The 21,037-nt window shown below is 37.9% G+C and overlaps 1 protein-coding gene across 5 annotated transcripts in view; it reads left to right on the top strand.

Moving 5' to 3' along the window:
• FNDC3A (fibronectin type III domain containing 3A) overlaps positions 1-21,037 on the top strand; it is a 126,787-nt gene that overhangs the window by 25,414 nt on the left and 80,336 nt on the right. For 4 of the 5 annotated variants that reach the window (XM_080375024.1, XM_080375023.1, XM_080375022.1 and 1 more), the window contains exon 3: positions 18,192-18,267. The exons of the other annotated variant lie outside the window; for it this stretch is intronic. In XM_080375024.1, coding sequence (XP_080231150.1) covers positions 18,192-18,267 — 76 coding nt within the window. The remainder of the gene's footprint in view (positions 1-18,191; positions 18,268-21,037) is intronic. 5 annotated transcript variants of the gene reach the window in all.

The raw sequence follows: 21,037 nt of genomic DNA, 5'->3' as shown, positions 1-21,037 counted from the left end.
GTTTTGATGCCACAAGGTTATTAGATTCTTTCTGTATCTGAGTTAATCATATTTTTTTTATCAGGAAGAATGGCATTTTGTCTGAAGTGGTATTTTGGCTTGGGTTTTTTTGCCACAGACATCAGAATTTTCTCCTATGTATTTAAACAGTATCCTTGATTGCAGATGCACTGAAAACTTGCAAAGTTTCCTAGAAGAAGCCATCATTCTCAACAGAAAGTTAGGATTCAAAAATCCTTGCTGTATAGTTATGTATGAATACTATGCTGCTTTTGGTTAGCAGAAAGCAGCATCAGATTTATTGCACAATTTATACTAGCATCCAAGTATATTTATTTTGATATTTGCTTTCTGAAAATAGAAACAAGAGTGAAGGCTGTATAGTTCATAGCCTTTCCTACTTGTATTTAATATGAAAGTTCATGGAATTAAGTATCCTCTTAAAACTGCTCTGAGTAATCCTCCCTCCTTTCTCTCTAAAACATCTCTTTGCGTTGGTGTGGTATGAATCCTAGATTAATTTTGGTCTCCGATATGGTAAATTCTTCCCAAGATACTTGAAGCAAGATTTCCCCTGTTGAACAAATCTCTTCAGAAACTGACATTTGGAAGAATTGGTTGACATGTGAAAATGGGGTTTGAAGACAGTCACTGTGGGTTGCTCATATAATCAATGGGGAGAAATAAGCATGACCAGAAGATGATCTCCTTTATGTTTTAGGAAGGTGACTAAAGATCTGTGGTTTTCTTCTTTTTAATGAGATGAGAAGGTGCAAGTTGCCTGGAGCTATAAGCACTGAGGTAGCCCAATTCCTTTCTGCAGTCTGCAAGTGGACCTAGTGCCTGAGTCTGTGTGCTCCACTACCAGTAAGGTTTGGAAGGGTAAAGTTATGTCCAAGCAGCGTCCTGGACTCGGGCATGTTCCTTGGTCTGTTTCTCTCCTCTCCTCTGTGCTGCGGAACATTTAATGCCAAGTAAGCCAGGACCTAAATGCCAGAGTCCAAGACCTATGAAGTCATCCATATTGCTTATATACATTTCCTCAGAGGACAGGAATTGTAATCTCTCTCTCTAAGTTGTGACAAAAATGTAACTGCTTTGCAAATTCACATTTTTAACTACAGAAACTCCAGCCTTAAAATATGTGAGAATTACTTTGCGAACAAGTAATCTAAAGGATGTCCCCTGCTAGCTGAAACCTGTTTTTTCCCGAGGAAGCATTTCTGTAATGAGAGGGTGGTCAAACACTGGAACAGGCTTTCTAGAGGTGGTCAATGCCGCAGGCCTGTCAGTGTTTGAGGCAGCTGAACAATGTCCTTAATAACATGCTTTAGCTTGGTCAGCCCTCAATTGGTCAGGCAGTTGAACTAGGTGGCAGCTGTAGGTCCCTTCCAACTGAAATAGTTCAGTCTATTCTACTGCCTGGTGATAGAGAGATTTCTCTATAACAGGGCAAAGTCCATCTGACCTTCTGCATGTTACAGAATTATATGTGCTTTATAGAGCAGCCAGAATAGCATTCTCCAGGAAGAGGTAGACCGGGGTTTACACACCATAGCAAAAAAGGCCTTAGGCTCTCATTTTTCTCACTTTCTTTTTGAAGTAGAAGAGAAAACAGATGGGAAAGAATTGAGGTTGTAGAGACTTCTCCCACCAAGCCCTTGTTCCAGCACTGACTGAGCCTTCCCAATCTGATCAAATTGAGGATGTAGCCTTTAATTTCTCTTCCGGCTCAGGTCCATGTTGTCACACAGTGTTTTTATACAGTGATGCTCAGATTTGCACAAAGCTGAGTGAATAGGGCACTTTGTCGGGGAGAAAAAGGCTACTTTAGAAGTGCTATTGAAACTCCTAGCATTCTAATTATGTTTTTAAATTAAATGCTATATGAAATAACTACAGAATACAGTTTTTCCTTTGGCACTTCCTTTTTTGCTCTGTTTAAGGTAGAAATATTAAAGACGCATCCATCAGTCTTAAATATTAAGGGCTTTTAACTTGCTATATCACCAAACAGGAGTCTGAGCCATCAGAAGCAATGTTGGAAAATATCAAATTGTCTTCTAGTCCATATACTTTCTAAATCAACAGAATCAACAGCTTATATATTTGTTAAATCTTCTAAACTCTTCAGGAACTGAATGTCCAAATTCAGTTTCAGCTTGCTGATTTATATTTTTCCTCTTAATTCTTACAATTGTGTTTCATGAAGGGGATTGTTCTTAAAGGATATTATAAATTTTGATTTGAGTTGTACAGCAGAGTTCTTGAAAAAAATAAGAAGGTGGTACCATCTTCTCCTACCTATCACTTCAGCCCTTGAAATGACTAGAAATTACAGAATGCTGCACAGCCAGAGTGAGCTGAGCTGCTGAAGATCTCCACTGCTAGTGTGCTGTTCATGGCACTTACTGGTTGTAGGGGAAAGAAAGAGCATGTCTAACCTGCTTGTTGGGTCCTCTTATTTTTTTTGGTACTTCAGAAGGGTGAAGGAAGTCAGGGCAGTGGCTGCAAGGGCTCTGCCTCAGCCTGCAGAGAGGGAATCAAGTGTAGCTTTATGACCTTTCTGAAATAATGTATTCGTCTCTTAGGCCAAAAGTTGATCATGACCACATTATAATGTTAAATATTGTTTCTTAGTGGATGCCTGACTGGTTGCACACACTTTCAGACATGTGACGATATTACTGGCAAAGAAATTATTTTAAGCAAAGTACAATTGAGCTGCAAATCTGTTAACTGGTCACAGTGCTTTGTTCATCTTGGCTAGCTTTTGTAGTGTTTCTAAGATTCTTCATTTATCACTAGGTATTATGTGGAAGGAAAATACTAGCAGAACGCGTTAACAATGGCACAGCTGTTCAGCTTGTTTCAAATGTGAGATAACCAGGAAACTAATTCTTCCCCTCTTCTCAGCATTGAGATCTTCACAGCAGGTTCAGAGAACCTGGAAGTACTCAGTCTGCGGAAGTTTGGGTGTTTTTTTTTTCTCTGTAGCTGAAACACAAAGTAAAAGTACTTCATGGCAACTGCTGCTACAGCACGCAGTCAAAGCACACTAACTTCAAAGTATATCCAGTTTAAGTACAGGTGAAAAGTGTCTTCAGTTTGGATACTTAATTGAAATAATTGCAAGGGCATTTTGATTCCACAGGTGTTGTGAAGAAAACAGGATTACTGAAGGCAGAGCAGATTATTTGTTTTATTATTTATTTTAGATACGATATCTAAAAACCTGCTGCAAATCAAAACTCTTCAAAGTGCCTGGCTTTCTTTGAACAATGCCACATCTAGCACTTTACAGAACTTTTAGATTTGATTTTTTTAATTAGATTTATTTTTTTTGTTATAAATGAGATTTTTTATTTGCTTTAGTAGCATCTTAAGCAACTGGGGGTTTGTGGTTTTTTTCATTGTAATTTTCACTTAAGACGATCTTTGTTAAATTACTTGGTTTCCCAAAATTAAATTGGCTGTCTACCTATAAGTTATCATCTAGTTACAATGTAAATGAAAATTTACTCCCTCATTCTGTTTTGGACTGTTGGCAAGTATGCAGATTGATCAGGGAAAGTGTCTACTGAGGGGACTAGCCCCTGCAAAGTATTAGGTGGAAGTTTAGCCATTGCTACCACTTTTCTCTGCAGTATGAGCTCTGTCCCTCATTTTTCTCAGCATTGTAAAGCTGAAGTCCTGTGGACTTCAAACAACAAATCACTGTGAAATGAGAATAATCTGATTGAAGTCTTCTAGTTCTTATTTATAGAAGCTGATGGGTCTAACCACTAGCCGGTGCCAGATGCCTCAAAGTTCCAGAGTTCAGTGACTGTCACTAACACTGCATCCTTCTAACTCCCTGTAAACAAGGATTAGCTTAAAATTTTGAAGCACAAATGTTTGACTGTTGCATTATCCAGATTATTTGAAACGCTTCTGTTATCCTTATGTTTATACTTTTACTGATTTAAAGATATATTAGTGGGATTATTTCAATAGCAAATTTTCTGTGCACAATCTGCTAACCACAGACTGTGTCAATGCTAATGAAACAGATTGGGTTTGCTGTAAATGAGACAAACAAAACTTTGCTTAGCCAAGTTGTGAGAACTGAGAATGCAAAAGAGACGAGACAAAGCAGAAACAAGTAGGTGAAAATTCTAAGTATTTCTCAATAATAAAGAATGAGACAGACACACTCAGGAAACATGCAGTGATTGACAGTGTTACGTGTGGACACTAACAAGTCTTGGAACAGTTATCAGTGAGATTAGATGCAGATTTTTAATGCTTATCTTTTACTGGTTCTTCTCAGAAAACCTTACATTTTTACAAAACAAGGATCCAAACCATCTCCCCCCTGCCCAGTGATGAACTTTCTGCTGATTGTCTTTCACATTAAGAGAAGGGGGGAAAACGAGTACAGTAAGGATGTAAATTGATTTTATGAAAAGGTTTTTTTTATTTGCTGGAATTAGAAAAAAAATAAATCACCAATTCTCAGATCTTTCCAACCTGCCTTTCTACAAAAAGCAGTGAAAGCTTATTGAAATCTATCGTTTTTGAATGTCAGTGCCACTGAAAAGTCTAGTCATCTTTCCAACCTCCCTGTTTCCAGTTGCATCTAGGGTTATCGTCATCTTGGTGCATTCAGTGTCACTGACAGTGTCTTGTAGCGGTGGTTAAAGATGAAATGTTTGCCAATTCTACTATCTGTCAGCTGCCTTCTAGAAAAACAGTGCAGAGTTGCTTGCTCTCGCCTCTTCTGAAAATATACATAGGCCTTAGGAGCATATCACTGAAAAAATGTCTGCTTTCTGTCACTTTCTTCAGGACATGCTGCTACTACCTGTGTAAGATGAAATAGTTTGGATTGTGTGTGGTTTTTTCAAAATCCAAAACATATAAATTGTTACTGTAATGTATTATGTAACAGTTAATTCTGTATGGATTTCCTCCCTAGTCCTGAAAACTAAGATATGTTAATGGCCTTTACTATCCAGATCTTTTCTGTTCTTTGTTAGAAAGATGTTAATCTCCATATATGGAGCAGATAGATCCTTCTAGATTATCAGTCAGTATTAGCAGATGCTAAGGTAGAGGATTCTGTAGTTGTGGAAAACCTGTTAATTGGAATTTGCTCAAATAAATTTGGTGGAAAAGAAAAGATTTTAGAACTTCAGTGTTAAGACCATTGCATTGTGTTACTTGGTCAAAGATCAATGTCTACAGGACACTTTTATAAATAACAATGAGAAGCCTGTTTTCTTGTCATTTGTACTAAAAACAGAAGGTAATTTGAGGCAAAAAAGAAAATTCTGACATTACTTTTCCTTATAGATAACACAGAAGTGCTGTGTGCTTAGTCAGCTATGAATTGGTATGGTATAGTACAGAGCTCAACCTAAAGTTTTCAGAACTCTTTGTTACTAGCCAACATAAACACAAAGGGAGGAAATCTTTAGGAAGTCTAAAAGAAGATGGAAATAAATCTTACGAAAGATGACTTTAAGGAATAATTAATTGGAAGTAACACTTCTCACAATCTTGAAATTCTTAAATTGTTTAAGACACTTTTAATTCGGCTTTTATTACTGATGTCAACTGTTCCTATTTAATAATCTTACTCTTGTCTGTAGTACCTGTTACATAGATCTTTTGCATTTTTCCATTTAATCAGTTTTTAAGTGTTAGTGGGTTTGATCACAGAAAACAGTAGCTCATAGCCTCATTAGCATCATTATGATATGAACAGCAGATTTTGAACACACAATCAATGGAAAAATAACTTGCGTTGCGTTTGTAACTGACATCACCTTAGCTGGACCACACATGTGATTTCATATGGCAATTCCTGTGCTGCTAATGAATAACAACACTCAAGTCTTGCAGTGATCTTTAAACAATAGCTTTCACAAACATACATACACTGTTGTACTAGTCCTACAAACAGGGAAACTCTGGCATGGGTGAAGTAACAAACCCACAAAACACTGTAAGTCCACGACAGAGCCACAGCAGAATTAGCATCTTGAGTCTGTGTCTGGTTTTCCTTATTCACTGGTCCACTCTATGGAGCTAACTTAGATGTAATGTAACAAAAAACTGTATATAGATGGAAAACCACCCACTTTGAAAATTAAATATGTTCAGTAATAAAATATACTGGATATGAATAACTGATAGCTTTTACTTGGTAAAAAAATCCATGTTGACCAAACGTTAGAATTATGACTTCAAGATAAAATAGTGGAAAGTTACTTTTGTGTTCTAAGTAGGCTGTAGTTTTGAGTCCTTTTACATAAGCGTGTGTATGTACACTTGCTTGTTATCTTTGAAGTCATTACTGTCCAAGTAAATTTTTTAATTTTGTATACTTGAGGTAACATTTAATCGGTAATCTTATGTTGTGGCATTCCAGATACCAAGTTGTTACAAAGCAATTTCATATGTCTTGCCCGCCTATGCATTAGGACTAAAACCAGAGGGATGCATGTATGGTATTTGAAGTAATTTCTTACAAGTAGGGAGGGATGCGTGTTTTGCCCTTGGTAGCTGTCTTTTAGCAGGTGAGGGTGTGCCGGTGGGTCCCTCCTATTGCTGGGATTAAAGATTGCAGATGTGCAATTGCCAGAAACTAATATTGGATGTTTTCAGTTCTTAAGTGGATACTAATAGAGGGAAACCTTTTTTGTCAGCCATCTGAAATACCTTTTATTAGATAATAACATATAAGACAGTTCTGGTTGTGGTAATATTTAGGGCAGACATACAAAATTACAAAGCAAAACAAAAAAGTGTGGGAAACAATTTCTTTCTTTTCATGCCTCTTAATAAATGCATAGTGTAGAAAATAACACAGTATTTAAGAAAGAGTGCAACAGACTCCAGTTGACTATTTCTTTGCTATATCTTTTTATTCTCTTATAAAGTGGGTCGTCCCCTGTCCATGTCTGTCTCCCCCCCCCCCTCCTTTCTGGCTTATTTACAAACTGAAGTCATAAGCTGCATAATAGATTCAACTATGAAGTCAGAAGTTGGTTCATTCTGAGTTAGCGTATCCTATCTGGGAATTGGGAGGCTAAATTAAAAATGCAGTTATAAAATGGCATATATTTGGAAGCTTTGTTCTCTTAAACCTGAACCTTCTGTTGACTGACGTTAGATGATCCAGAAGCAGATGCTGCAGCAGCTATTTGTTGATTTAGTTGCTATGGTGACATGATACATTTGTGTACAGCAGGAAGCTCACTGTACATTGGCTAATTTGATAGGAAGGAAGGCTTGAGGTAGGTATTGCTGACTATATTGTTAATTGATCCTACCTTTCACATCCTGCCTCCACATGCTGTGTGGATGCACAGCTATAGAGGAAGGTAAAGGGAGATGCTCCGTGGCGTTTAGGTTAAGGTGCCCTGTTAAAAGAAGGGGGGGGGGGGGGGGGCGATGCTCAACACATCACCGAAGATAACCTCAGTATTAAGTGAATGGAACAGATTGGAGCAGCTGGAGTGGTGACTGTTGAATCTTCCTTCATCCTTTGTCACTGTGGTAGCACCAGTTGAATGAGAGAAATAAAAAGGATGCGAGCAACAGTAAGTCAAAGTGCTAAGGCTTTTCAAATGGGTTGCGAGATAAAGCATGTCACTAATTAATATCTTGATTGGAGCTATTAGTGGAGAAAAATGTGATTGTTCTGAATATGTGCTCTAATGACAGAGCATAAATGTGCCTCTGCCTGGAAGTTGTGTTGTGTTATACTCACCCTTTTCCAGAAATGCACCTTTTTTTAATCTTATTGCAGACAGACTGTTAAAGATACAGTGTACATCTTACAAAGAGCTTGGCTGTACCACCCTCTTAACAGGTTTAGTTGAGTGTTAAAATTTTTTGAAGTAAGAATGACCAAAAGCATTAGCTGCAGCATTTTCCTAAATTTGTAAAATGTTCAAAAATTAATTTACCTTTGTCCTTTTGGCTAAAAATCTTCTCATCAGTACTGCTGAGCTTATTTCAGTTACAGTCTTTTTAGACAAATGACTACTGTGGTTTTTTATGTTGATGTATATTACTAGTGCATTTAGAAATATGATTTTGGTAAGTCTATCCAATGTTTGTGACTTTTGCTGACAGTCATTTGCTATCGACTCAGCACCCTATAACCATATAATGCTAAATATAGATGTTTTCAGATTAATAAGAAACAAAACTGAAAAAACAACCCCAACCCTGAAGCTCTTGTCTCTTTTCCAGTAAAACATACCAGAAAATAACATTGTTTCTGCTAGTGTAGAAATGGATTTTGATTAGATTCTCTTTGAATTGTGGTTTCGGAGGTTCACAGAAATGTTTTGGAACACTTTACCCTCTTGGTTTCAGAAAGTTTGTTTGGAGGAAAAAACCAAAACACCCTACAACCCCAAAAGAATCACATATCCCCCAAAACCACTCCAGAATGAGAGAAAAACAGAATTCTGCTTTTCAATAGTACTATTTTGCTCCAATTTGTAATTTTTCTTACTGTACAGGAGCAGCCTCTTTTACTACATTATTTAAGTATGCTTTAACTACAGTTGTAATATAATTACTCTTATTTCTTCGTATTATTTAAGACTTCAGCAATGAGTAAAATTAATATAACATACCCTAGCTTCCCCCCCACTTTCTCCTTGCATTCTTACTTTTCCACTTTTTTCAGTATTTTAATATGTATGCCAGACTATGCATTAATTGGCTTTACTGCTAAAGGATTGCATTTCTTTATTTGTTATGATATATTGAGTGACAGATCTGTAGGCATTCTTGTTACATATATACAGAGGCTTTTAACTTGGTTGGAGAATTTGTCCCAGATTTCACTCATTCTGGAAAAATATGTAAATTCACCAAGCGTAACTTCTTTTAGAGGAAGATATCAAGTAACCCATTCAGTTCCTCTCCCCTTCAGTGGGAGGTGGGGGATGACTGGGGAGAGGGAAAGATTCCAAATATCCCTTTACACTGAAATTCAATCCAGATCCTTTGGTTTTCTTGCCTTTGTGGCAGTAGACAGTGCTAGCCTGTGGAGAGAACAGAGCGCCAGTTCTCATGTGGGCTTATCCCACAACTTCACACATGACACGATAATTTATTTTGGTTTCTTTAACCTCAGTCAGGATTAAAATATTTAACCTTCTTTTCCTCTTCAGAAGGCTGATAGTCCTTGATACTGAAGGATCTGTTTAAGAGCTATGGTATTTTTGAGAGACTGATGTATATAGATTTTTCTTTAATGGGAGTACAAAAATATTTCTCTCGTATCCCAGTAACTCTAAAACAGTAGTTTCAATCTTTCAGTTGAGACTTTGCTGGTTAGAAATAAACCATAGGTGTTAGGAAGACTAAATTTTAAATTATGTTCTATGTTCAGTAGCTAATAACTTCTACAGACAGAGAAGCTTTTAGGTATAAAAGCATGCATTTGGGCGGTTCAGTTTTTTACCTACTACAAAAGATCTGAAAGTGTGGCTGTGAATACCAAACTTGTAAACAAAATTTTACTGTATCTGAATAAAATACAACTTCTAACTCTAAGCCAGCACAAACATCAAGAGATTTAAATCAGTCCTGTCCTTGTAGAAATACAGGTATTATTTGAACTGTGTCTATAAAACCTGTAATACATAAGAGCATCCTTATGTGGTAAGGGTAAGACAGACTCTTCCACAAGCCTTATTCAAATCTGATCTGCAGAAATTTCCCCAAATTAGGTACGTCTTTCTAACTTTATGGAGCAGGGTGGAGAAGGTTAGCAACTGTCTTAATTCTGGATTTTTCTACTTCAGTCTGATTTTAAACTTCTAGAACTTAAGCAATACATTAAAAATGTTATTTCCATATATGTGATACATTAGCAATAATATTTTGCATGGGTAGGTTTTTTACAAATGAAATCTCTTTTCCCTTGCAGATCCACTGCATATGTACTTGATAGAAGTGACCAAAATATCTTTAAGGCACTGGGTTTTTTAGGTGGCTGTATTGTGTGTGTGTGTGTGTATTTGGGCTTGGAGCCTTGTTCTTTATCCTTGAAGTTTTATTCAGAGAGCTGCTTTTGCACATGTATAATGGTGAGCAAAAGGAAGAAAAACGTGTCAAACTTTCTATGAGGCATTTTTAAAGTTTGTTTGTAGAGCTTATTGACTTATTTCAGGTTTTACTTATTGGCGTGCTTTTTTTTTACCTCCATAAGGACAGAAGTAGTTTGGACTTGTAACTGTTCACAGTTTCTGCTACAGAAGGATGTTGCCTTAAAACAGCAAAGTAACATGCTTGCGGATTAGTCTTCAGTGCTTTTGTTTTCCTGCTCTGCAAGTCTTTCACCTCATCTAGGGTTCTTATCAGGGTAAATCCAATTTTAGTATTGGTACTTCACAATAATAATGTCTGTAGGTTTTATTTCGGTCTTGCTTACTAACCACTTGATGAAGAACAGTCATTAATTGGGCAAGTCTATTTATAGTTTGACTTTTTTTGTGTCTAGAGAGCACTGGGGAAATTTTCCCCTGCTTATTGTAACGTAAATACATGTTTGTGATGATGCCACAACTCCGATCTGCCTTTCTTTCCCATCAGCAAGCTGAAATTATTTTGAATCCTGGAAATCTGCTGGTACATCACTACTTCTGTTGGTAGAATGGAAGCGCAAGTAGAGATGATTGTAGAAGTCTGTATCTTACTGACAGAATAAAGGGTCATTTTTATTGTTATTTTGGTGGAGTTAATGGGGCTTTTGGGCTTTAATTATGCAAACAAACCTATTCAAAGCAAGATTAGCTAGCTCTGTATTTTAAATTCTGTTATGTCCCTCACTGTACTCCAATGAAGAAATACCTTAACCTGCATATTTGACTGGCACAAGCAAAATGTTGGGCTGCTTATGAAAGTATTCTGTATCCATAAAAACAAGGATTATTAAGATATAAATCTGCTACATTTTGTATTGTTGCTGTTCTGCTTTTAAAAGGCATTGCTGTGACAATACTGGCGGAGCAAAATATCTCTAAGATTCTTATTTTGGCTTCTGCAGCCTCTGCTTCTTGCTGATAAAAGTTACTTCTAGACCTTTCTGGAGATAAGTTAACATTTGGCCTTCAGTTTTCCCATTTTTTTTTTTTTTTTTTTGCGCAACCCTTTGAGCTGAGATGGCTGCAGCTCTGACTTGCACAGATTTCCCTTCCACATTTTCTTGTTTGTATTCTTAGTCTTACAATTTCTTTTCTTACTCCAGCTATTTTTCATTTCTTCAGCGTTAGAAATGAGCTAGAGTTCAACTCCTTTCCTGGTTCAGTCTGCAGAAACATCCTGTAGTTTCTCTTGCAGATAGTGACAAGTTCACTGAATAAAAGTAAGAAACATTGAACATTCTCCTCTTTGAATGTTCGTACTGCCTTTGATTTTTAGGTGCAAAATCAGAATACTTTCTCATCCTATTCACACTTGATGTAATAAAGCTAAATCATATATGAGATCTTCAGATGAAATTATTGTTAAACTATCGTTATATCTCTAGCATGTCCAAATCAATGCTGCATGTCTCTGTAGGATGTGTTCATACTACTTGAGCTACAATAAAATGATATTTTCATTTGGAATTCTTTAGGGAGAGAATATTATAAAATGGTTTTATATAGAACTGTTGTGTTCTAAGAGTGTACTTCTAAGACCAGCTCAAATTGTGATTTAAGGTGAAGAACAGATTTTCAAACCTAATTAAGAGGAGGATGCCCCTTAACTAGGCTTTCAAAAAGGCAAAATGTTGTAATGCTCCTTCAGGGTACTGTTGGGAATTGTTTATATATTAGTAATTTAAGTGTGCTCAAGAATGTTCCCAGAGTTTGAGACCAAATGTCATGGAACAAGTCAGTTCTAGTAAACCATGTTTTCTTCCAGAAAGAGTGTCTGTGTGCAGATGGCCTGGTAAGAGTGGTCTCATGAATGGTTTCCAATATTGTCTGGGAGAAGCTTGCTTGTTGGTATTAACTTGTGTTGTGGTGACTGTTCCAGCACCTGGGAATGTTCCTAAGCACTGCTTACTTTGCTAATACAGATGTGGGTTTAGGTACCACTGACATGGTCAAGGGGATGAAGCAGCTCACCTAGGAGAGATCAGAAATATTAGGACCTCCCAGTTTCCGCATATTGAAGACAAGGAAGGGGAAATCGCCAAGGCTTAAAAAATATTGAAGGAGGTGGGTGAAACTTACTCAGAACTGTTGTTCAGCAAATCCCATAGCACAGAAACTAGGGAATGTTTAAATAGTAGGATATGGTTTTAAAATGGCTAAAAGGTGAATTTCAGAAACTTGCTGCCACAGGAGGTTGAGGCAGCAATTCCTAGTCTAAGCAAACTGAAAAGAGTTTAGGCAAACTCATGGACAAATAACAGAGGTGGACTGCAGAAAGTGACTTGGCTTACTTCCTTTCCTTAAACAGCATCTTAATTGATATATTGAACACAAAGTACTGGGCTAGATGGACTGCTGACCCAGACCATGAGGACATTTCTTATGTTTTTATTTGGCTTGAGCAGCTGCCTGAGTTTAAATGGCAATGTCAGGAAAAACATATTTCTTCATATATAGCATGATTCAGTTTTGTTTGGCAAACACCAGCTTCCTATCTGGGATATGTATCTTGAACTGATGGTGGATGGGGAGTGAAGTAAATGTTTTGAAATCAGGGAAAATAGTGTTCCATGCTAAGAAGGGGATTTAATGAAGACTATTCCTTTTTGCAAGCCTTTCTGTGTTTTTAGGATGGATTTTGCTTTTAATATTGCACAACAAAGAAAACTCTATAATCCACACCCATTTAATTAAATTACTACAAATCTTTGTGTGTTGTTCATTCGATCTGGATTTCTCTTTAAAAATATCCTTTGTAGAATAAATTAAGTAACATTGAAAAGTATGAAATTTCACTGTTAAAACTGTGACAGTCTTTGGCAGCTGATGTTTCAGGTGTTTCATACTTCAGCCACTGGGCTGGTCATTTTGTTTTATTTATGCAAGAACTGTTTTTAGCATAAATGTATAGCTGCACTCTTCTATTTTCAACTTGTAAGCTAATCTCTGAAAAGAGATTGCGTACTGTTTTTCATAAGGAACTATATTGAGGTCATGTGGATCATCATTAAATAACCGTTTAAAGGAAACAATTTATAGCCCTAGTGGAAATGACACAAAACTAGTTGTAGACCTAATACTTTGATTTCTTAATAGCAATGCCGTAACGTTTTGAACTTGAGAGAAAAATACATTGAGTCAAAGTTGTGTTAGCATTGAGAAACTACACTTCCAAATTTTATTAAGTTCTGTTATAGTTGGTTATGCTTTAAAGGCACTTATATGATTCTGGGACTTGTATCAAGGGCTTGGTGTCTTAAATTCACATATTTTGTTAAGCTTGTGCAGTCCTTAATTGGTATTTTAAATGTGACACTAAGGTGATTGGTGACAGCCAACATGGCTTCACTAGGGCAAGTTGTGCCTGACAGCTATGGTGGCCTTCTGCAATGGGGTTACAGTGTTGGTGGATAAGGGAAGAGCAACTGACGTCACCTACCTGGACTTGGGCAAAGCATTTGACACTGTCCTGCATGACATCCTTGTCTCTAGACTGGAGAGACATGGATTTGATGGGTGGACTACTTAGTGGATAAGGAATTGGCTGGATGGTCATGCTCAAAGAGTTGTGGTCAGCAGCATAATGTCCAAATGGAGACCGGTGACTAGTGGCATTCCTCAGGAGTTGGTATTGGGACCAGTGCTGTTTAACATCACTGTTGGTGACACAGACAGTGGGATGGACTGCGCCCTCAGCAAGTTTGCCGACAATGTCAAACCGTGTGGTGTTGTCAGCATGCTGGAGGGAAATGATGCCATCCAGAGAGACCTTGACAGCCCTGAGAGGTGGGCCCATGTGGACCTCTGGAAGTTCAACGAGGCCAAGTCCGAGGATCCTGCACATGAGTCAGAGCAATCCCAAGCATAAATACAGGCTGGGAAGAGTGTTGATGGATGAAAAGATCAACATGGCCTGGTGCTTGCAGCCCAGAAAGCCAACTGTATCCTAGGCCACATCAAAAGAAGCGTGCCCAGCAGGTCAAGGATTTTGTAGTGACCTGTATTTCACTCTCATGAGTACTGCATTCAGCTCTGGGGTCCACAGCACATGAAAGACATGCACCTCTTGTAGCAAGTCCAGAGGAGGGCCACAAAAATGGTCAGAGGGCTGGAGCACCTCTCCTGTGAAGACAGGCTGAGAGAGTTGGGGTTGTTGAGCCTGGAGAAGAGAAGGCTCTGGGGAGGCCTTATAGCAGCCTGCCAGTGCCTGAAGGGGGCCTACAGGAAAGCTGGGGAGGGGCTTTTACAAGGGCATGTAGTGACAGGACAAGTGGGAATGGCTTTAAACTAGAAGAAGGTAGATTGAGATTAAATATTAGAAAGAAATTCTTTCCTGTGAGGGTGGTGAGACACTGGCACAGGTTGCCCAGGGAAGCTGTGGATGCCCCATCCCTGGCAGTGTTCAAGGCCAGGCTGGATGGGGCTTTGAGCATCCTGGTCTAGTAGATGATGTCCCTGCCCATGGCAGGGGGAGTTGCAACTAGGTGATCTTTAAGGTCCCTTCCAACCCAAACCATCCTATGATTTAGAAACAGAAATGACACCTGAAAAATGGCTTTGTTGAAGATACCTTCCACTGAGACTAATACATCACAATTTTTTTCAGATTATCATAGTTATCTTAGAGGAGCAGGCAATGGAAAGCTGTATAGAATAATGTGTGTTAGCCCTTGGATAGCAGAGCTTTAGGTGCTGTGAGTGAAGCAATGCAAAAAAAGTTGAGGCATGGGAGGAGAGGCTGAACCATAAGATTTTTCCAAAACTTTTCACTTATTTTGAGCCAACATGAAAGTTTCGCCCAGAAGGAGGAGATGAAGGCCTGAAATACTCAGTGTGAAAGATGAGGGCCTTGGTTTTCGTAAGTGCTGATGTCAGGGTTCATGAAGCAGCACGCTGGACAATGAGATGTGCAAGCCTGCACAAAGCCACCTAGAATGCAATGAAAGAGCTATAAATACTAAGCAACCTGTAGATTTTAGTGGCCTGACACACGATGCTGTGAAAGATCCATGTTACTTTTTCCTTTAGAGAAATTTTCTTGCATCTTTGATTATGTGCAACAGACTTATTAGGTAAGATGGAATCTCTGCAAGTGATTGTCTCTCTTTGGTAATACCTCTTCATAGTAGAAAGACCTAACTCTCTCTCTTCACATGCAGAGGTTTAATTTTTCTTATTTCAAATTGTATGTACGGAGGTGGTAAGTGTCAAAAAAGTCCTTCTCAAAGCAGCAGTCACTTCCTGTGGGGTTCAGCAGTGATAAGGCTGGTCCAGCAACTATTGCTGGTCACACTGACACAGGTTACACCAACACAAAGACTTTTGAAGCCAGCAGTTCTTGAAACTTCTGAAATTACTTCAGCCCTGATTCAGACTCTCTTTTGGCACACTTGGCAACAAATGCAGCCTATCTTGGAACAATTGTAAAATACAAATGTGAATGCACAACATAAAAGCAAGGCTGAAAGTGGGAGCCAGTGAAATAAATGCAATCAGACTTCAAGCAGACTAATAGTCCATTGACAAAAAGGCTCTATTTCCTGTTCCTGGGAACTGAGCGTCTAATTAAACTGCATTAATCCATGAGTCTCCCCACCCTTTTGAGTGGAAGTCAGATGTCCTCAGAGATGTGAAAATCTGATGAAATCCTGTGTGTCGGAGTGGTGCTGGATTCCATCAGGAGGCCTGTTGCCTTGCAGCACGGCTGCTGCTGATCAGTGCCCCTTCTCGCTGTGTGCTGAGCCTTCACCTTCAAACTGTGCAGTGAACAATGATTCTTACACGGGAGAAACTGCGATAAAAGAAAACTGGGAAGCAGAGGGCCCACATGCTGCAGTTAGGCCAGTTCCCGTGCTCAGATCAGCTCTGCTAGCTGGAGTCTCCAGTTTGGATGTCATGCAGCAGAGGTCTGGAGGAAGAAAACAGGCAGGTTCCCTAGGCAACATTATTACCCAGGTTAGCAACCTCAGGCACTCACATAGGAAAAAATGGGAACAAAGCAGGAATACCAGTCAACCCCATTCCCTGTTACTTTAAAAGCAGGAATCCAGGGAGTTATACCAGCCGTTGCCCTAAAACTTGAGGGATTTGGAGCTTTTCTGCTTCTCATAGTTCATACAGTGGAGACAGAATATACTGAGCTGAAAATCATACAGATTGACATGTCAGCCGTAGCCAGAATGGCTCCTCCGAGGCGTTAAGGCATACTAAATCAGCCAAAATGCTTGGGCAAATGTGGTTATCCAACCCACACGTAAGAGACAGAAAGTTTTTCAGGAGTGCATGAGAACAACTTTTAGGTATTTTTATTCCAGTCTAAATTGGAAGCTGAAACTTTCAGTTGTAGTAGAGCGGAGAAAGTAAATCAATGAAATACATGTTCTAAATGTTATGCCTGCTTGGGGAGTCTGAAAAAGAAAGTGTAAGAAGTCATCCTCTCATATTTCTCTCCTTTGTCACTTTCTGAAACACTTTGGAATAAATTCTGACAATACAATATTTTCTGAAGACCTGTAAGTCTTATTTGAAGTTCATGTCTAGAATCCTCTTGTTTCTAAGTTTAGATTTTATTGTGAATGCTAACTCTTACTGAATTTTATGTTCAGACACACTTTAGGAGATCTGGAAAATGTATTGGCATGATAAAATGTAAATAATGATATAGTTCATTGCTTTTTCTCGAAGAACCTAAAGCTTCTGGAGACATCTTCCTCCAGTAACAGTATTTTTAAAGCCCATGCTGAAAAATGAGCTAAGTCAATATTGAATCACATGAGCCAAGTTTGAAAAAGTGAGTATCTATCATATTTCATTGAAGTTGCAGATACGTTAGGGTAGAACTTGCCATCTTTTCATTAATTTAGAAAGTTGCTCTACCAGAGGGGGATGAATTAATATGATTTCTGCCTCTTCCTCACCCTTTTCTTTCTCTCTGGTGTTCCTAAAACCAGTAACACTCATTTTTTTTTCTGGTTTGTGGTGTTTTGTTTTGGTGGTGTTTTGGGGTTTGGTTGTTTTTTTGTTGTTTGTGTTATTTTTTTTTTGTAAGCAAGACAAATGTTATTTTCTTTCAGCAATTTAACAGAGTAAATTTTTGGCCATAATGTTGAAGAGTTGTGTATATAAAGATTTGTGTCTGATTCACACTAGGAGGAGGACATACAGCGTATTTAGACACATGCAAGGGAGATGGAATAAAGATGTGTCCAGAAAGGCAATTACGAAATGCATCTGCTCTTCTGTCTATTTTTTCCTTTCTTCATAACTTTAGCTAGGTTCTTCATGTTTACGAACTTCTCTTACAGAAAGTCAGGTTTCAAATGAGAATACGGAAGTCTAAAATGGTAGCTTTGCTTCTGTTTATTTTGGTTGATAAGTGTGCTTTGCTATCAATTCTGTATTGCTTGGGTTTACAAAATTAGGCTAAACAGCTTTCCACAAATAAAACTATACATACATACTGTTTCATGCTGTGCATCTGGTGCGCTTACTTTCTCATGACTTCTAATAATGTTTTATCATTAATGGATGTAAAAACGTGCTTGGATCATGTCAAGAAGGAAATTAATGCCATATTTCCCTTATGATGAAAACTATTTGTCAAGTGGTTATGATGAAAATTCAAACACTGGGAATTCTAGGCTTCCTCCTGAAACTTTATATAATGGTTTGATTAATGCCGAAGTTAATGTAATTTGTTGAAATCATTTAAGCTGTACAAATAGTTTTTTAATTATACTAAGCAGTTGAGAAAATAAAATTTGTATAGGTACTGTTTTACTCTGTTGTTGTTCTTTCCTTGGTTCTTTGAAAAATGCTTGTTTAAAAATATCTGTACTTGTTCTTGCTCTTATCTCTTTTTCTCTGTGGGATGACGGCAGCAAACAGTGTGAAGTGAAAAATAAGGTATTTACTAACCAGAAAAAAAAGAAAGTTGTTTTTTCCCAGTAAAACTTCTCTTTTTCTCACGTACCAGACTTTTGTAACATATTCATGTGTAATGGTTGTAAACACTCTTTTATTTTTAAGGTTATTCTTGTGCAAGTTAATCCAGGGGAAGCATTTACAATAAGAAGAGAAGATGGACAGTTTCAGTGCATTACAGGTAAAGCTGATAAATTTATTTTAATATTTCCTGAGTCTGCATCAGGATTAATAAAAGGCAATTTGTGTTGCTGAAAGTAAGACTGACAGAAATGATTTTAAAGACCTAAAAGATTATGTGCTAAGGATCATTGGATTTAGATTTCACTACCAAAAAACAAAGTACTATTTCTTATATTAGATGAAATTAAATTTCTTGGGGGAGGGGAAGCACGGGGAGGGGGGGGCACGACACATTTTCAGCTTGCAAGGCAAATAGGGAAGCACTGTAGTAGCAACTTTTGACTAACCTCATTTATTATACAGACCTCAGATTAAAAGCTATGGTTGTTACCTTGGTTTGAGTTTATTTTTTTTATTCTCTGCTGTCATGTGGACACTGTTTGCCTGTCCCAACAGTAGCTGTCTGTTATCCCACTACTAGTTTTTCATTATCTCTAGGGGCCAAATTCTGTCCTTTCTGAGTTCTAGCAAGGGTACCTTCAAAATATAAATACGTCATCTAAGCGTAGCATCCCTGTATGCAATGATCAGTTTGGATGTTGTTTTCTATTCTGAATGAAAACAGCTAGCAGTTAAGCCTATCTACAGCTGCAAGAAATGAGCAGCAGCTGTTGGCTGCTGCTTAGAATACCACTTTATTGTGTTATAAGGGAATATCCACAGATTCAGCTATAGGGTCACTTTTTTGCTTGTTGTTTTCCGGGCCAATGAATCCTACCTTCTTTTTTTTCTGGATGTTGGCCCAGATGAGATATTTAACAGACGCTGTTCTGGGAAGTTGAAGTAAGTATTTTCCAGCTCCTTTCCCCCCTCTCTCCAGTGCGAGAAGAGAGTCTGGTTTCCAGTGTTGTGGGCAGGTCCTTTTAACTGATGGAAAGGAGACCTTGGACCATAATTAAGTTTATGTTGACAGTTCTTAAAGTCAGTTAGCACCATTTTTCAAAACTTTGTGCTGATTGCATAGTGTTGTTGCTTCCTTTGAACCCACAAATGGATCAGCAGCTCACAGTTCTGTAGGGTTTATTTGAAACATGTTGTGTCATAATTACTTGGCAATATCTGAGGGAAACATAGTAATTTTTGTCCTGCAATTCAAGTTAAAGAACAGATAAGATATATTTTACTTTTATTGTACAAAATAGCAAGCAGAGTGACATGCATTGCATTTTTTGTTTCAATTTTTGATTTATCAGGTGGGCTTAGGGGAGGGGTGGGCTGTGTGTGAATTGACACTTTCATTGCATGATCATCTTCAAAGCAGGAAGTGTGTGATGAACTGAAAAAATATGGAGATCTTACCTTTATAGATACAGTTCTAACCTTTCATGGTACAGGTTTTATCCTTGTTTGGTCCTTCTTGCTTCCTGAATAGGCAGCTTGCTATTGCGATTTTATTCAGCTGCTGTTTTCTTCATGCTTTAAATATGAAAGTGAGTGTGAGCAGTTACCAGACAATTGTTCCTGGGAGTCACTAGATGTAATTTGAGGTATGGTCTTTACAACTTTCCTGAAAAGTGGCACTGGCAATCTAAGAACCTACATCCCAAATTAGTTCCACAGCTTTTCGCAAAGCTCCTGTCATACAGACATTCTGGTCCTTCCCCCTTCCAGGAGATGAAAATATTGACTTACAGTTGGTAGTAAAACAGGGGTCATAGAGGGTTTTTATATCTGTATGTTCACTAACCTTAGTACAGAATCTGAGTTGCACATGAATGTTGTTTTTCTGGTGTATTCTTGCCCCTCCTGAGACGTTTCTGTATTTTATGAGTGCTATGCCAACAGATCTTTCTACCTTTTGGTTTCTTGGGTCTGTCTGTCTTAAAGAGAAAATCCCCTTAGTAATTGATGCCGTACCTTTTTAATTATATGTATTGCAACTAATGAGGCATGTCACCTTTCATGTTTTCTGTGTAGGTATTTCTTTAAAGTGAGCAGTATCAGATAGTGTACACTGTAGCGAGTGATTTGGTACCAGTGGTCCTTTTTTGCCCTGCCACTTCTCAAACATAGTGTTTGACCTTGACTTGACTACGAAATGGATGACCAGTCTGCAAAATGGGTTACAGCCACAGGAGGCTATTGCATTAACTCGAAAGAAAGCAAGCTCACATCAGTTCCGTGTTCTTTTCTTCACTGTATGTGCTCAGTTATTAGGTCAAATCAAAGTTAAAAATGCAGAAATACATATTGAGTATGGTTTGGAGAAAAACTTTTAAGCATGCAAAGATGCTTATTTTAAAAAGGCATGAAGAAAGTAAAGATGGCTGAAATTCAGTGGAGATGCAATCAGTGGGATTAATTTAGTAATTATAATGTTTCTTCTTTTTTCCAATCTCAATTTTTCCTGTAAATATTTACCCATCTTTATACTCTTCTCTGACTAGATTGAGTTACGTGTCTGCAAAAAATACATATTCAGCTTTTTCTGTGATGTATTATCTAAAAAGAAGTAGTATTACATGTTAAAAATGTGTATACTGCTTTGCAAAACCACAAGCACATATTGCCCACAGAAAAATGTAATTACATACAACAAATATATTGCAATTAATGTTTTGTTTTGTATCACACTCAGAATTCACCTGGACGAAAAGCATTAGTACAAGCAAAGACTTTTCATGAAATGCACTTAGTACTTTGTTACAAGCATTCTCTTATTCCTTTCAAAATGAGGCTTGCAAAGCTTACATTTATAATTCACAACACTTAATTATTTGTGATAGAATGGTAAGTGACCACCAAACAAATATCTCTTAGTTTCTGAT

This window comes from Falco punctatus (assembly GCF_963210335.1).
Source record: "Falco punctatus genome assembly, chromosome: 2".
In the NCBI taxonomy this organism is placed as follows: Eukaryota; Metazoa; Chordata; class Aves; order Falconiformes; family Falconidae; genus Falco; species Falco punctatus.
The sequence above is the reverse complement of the archived record's forward strand: the minus strand, read 5'-3'. Positions and strand labels throughout refer to the sequence as shown.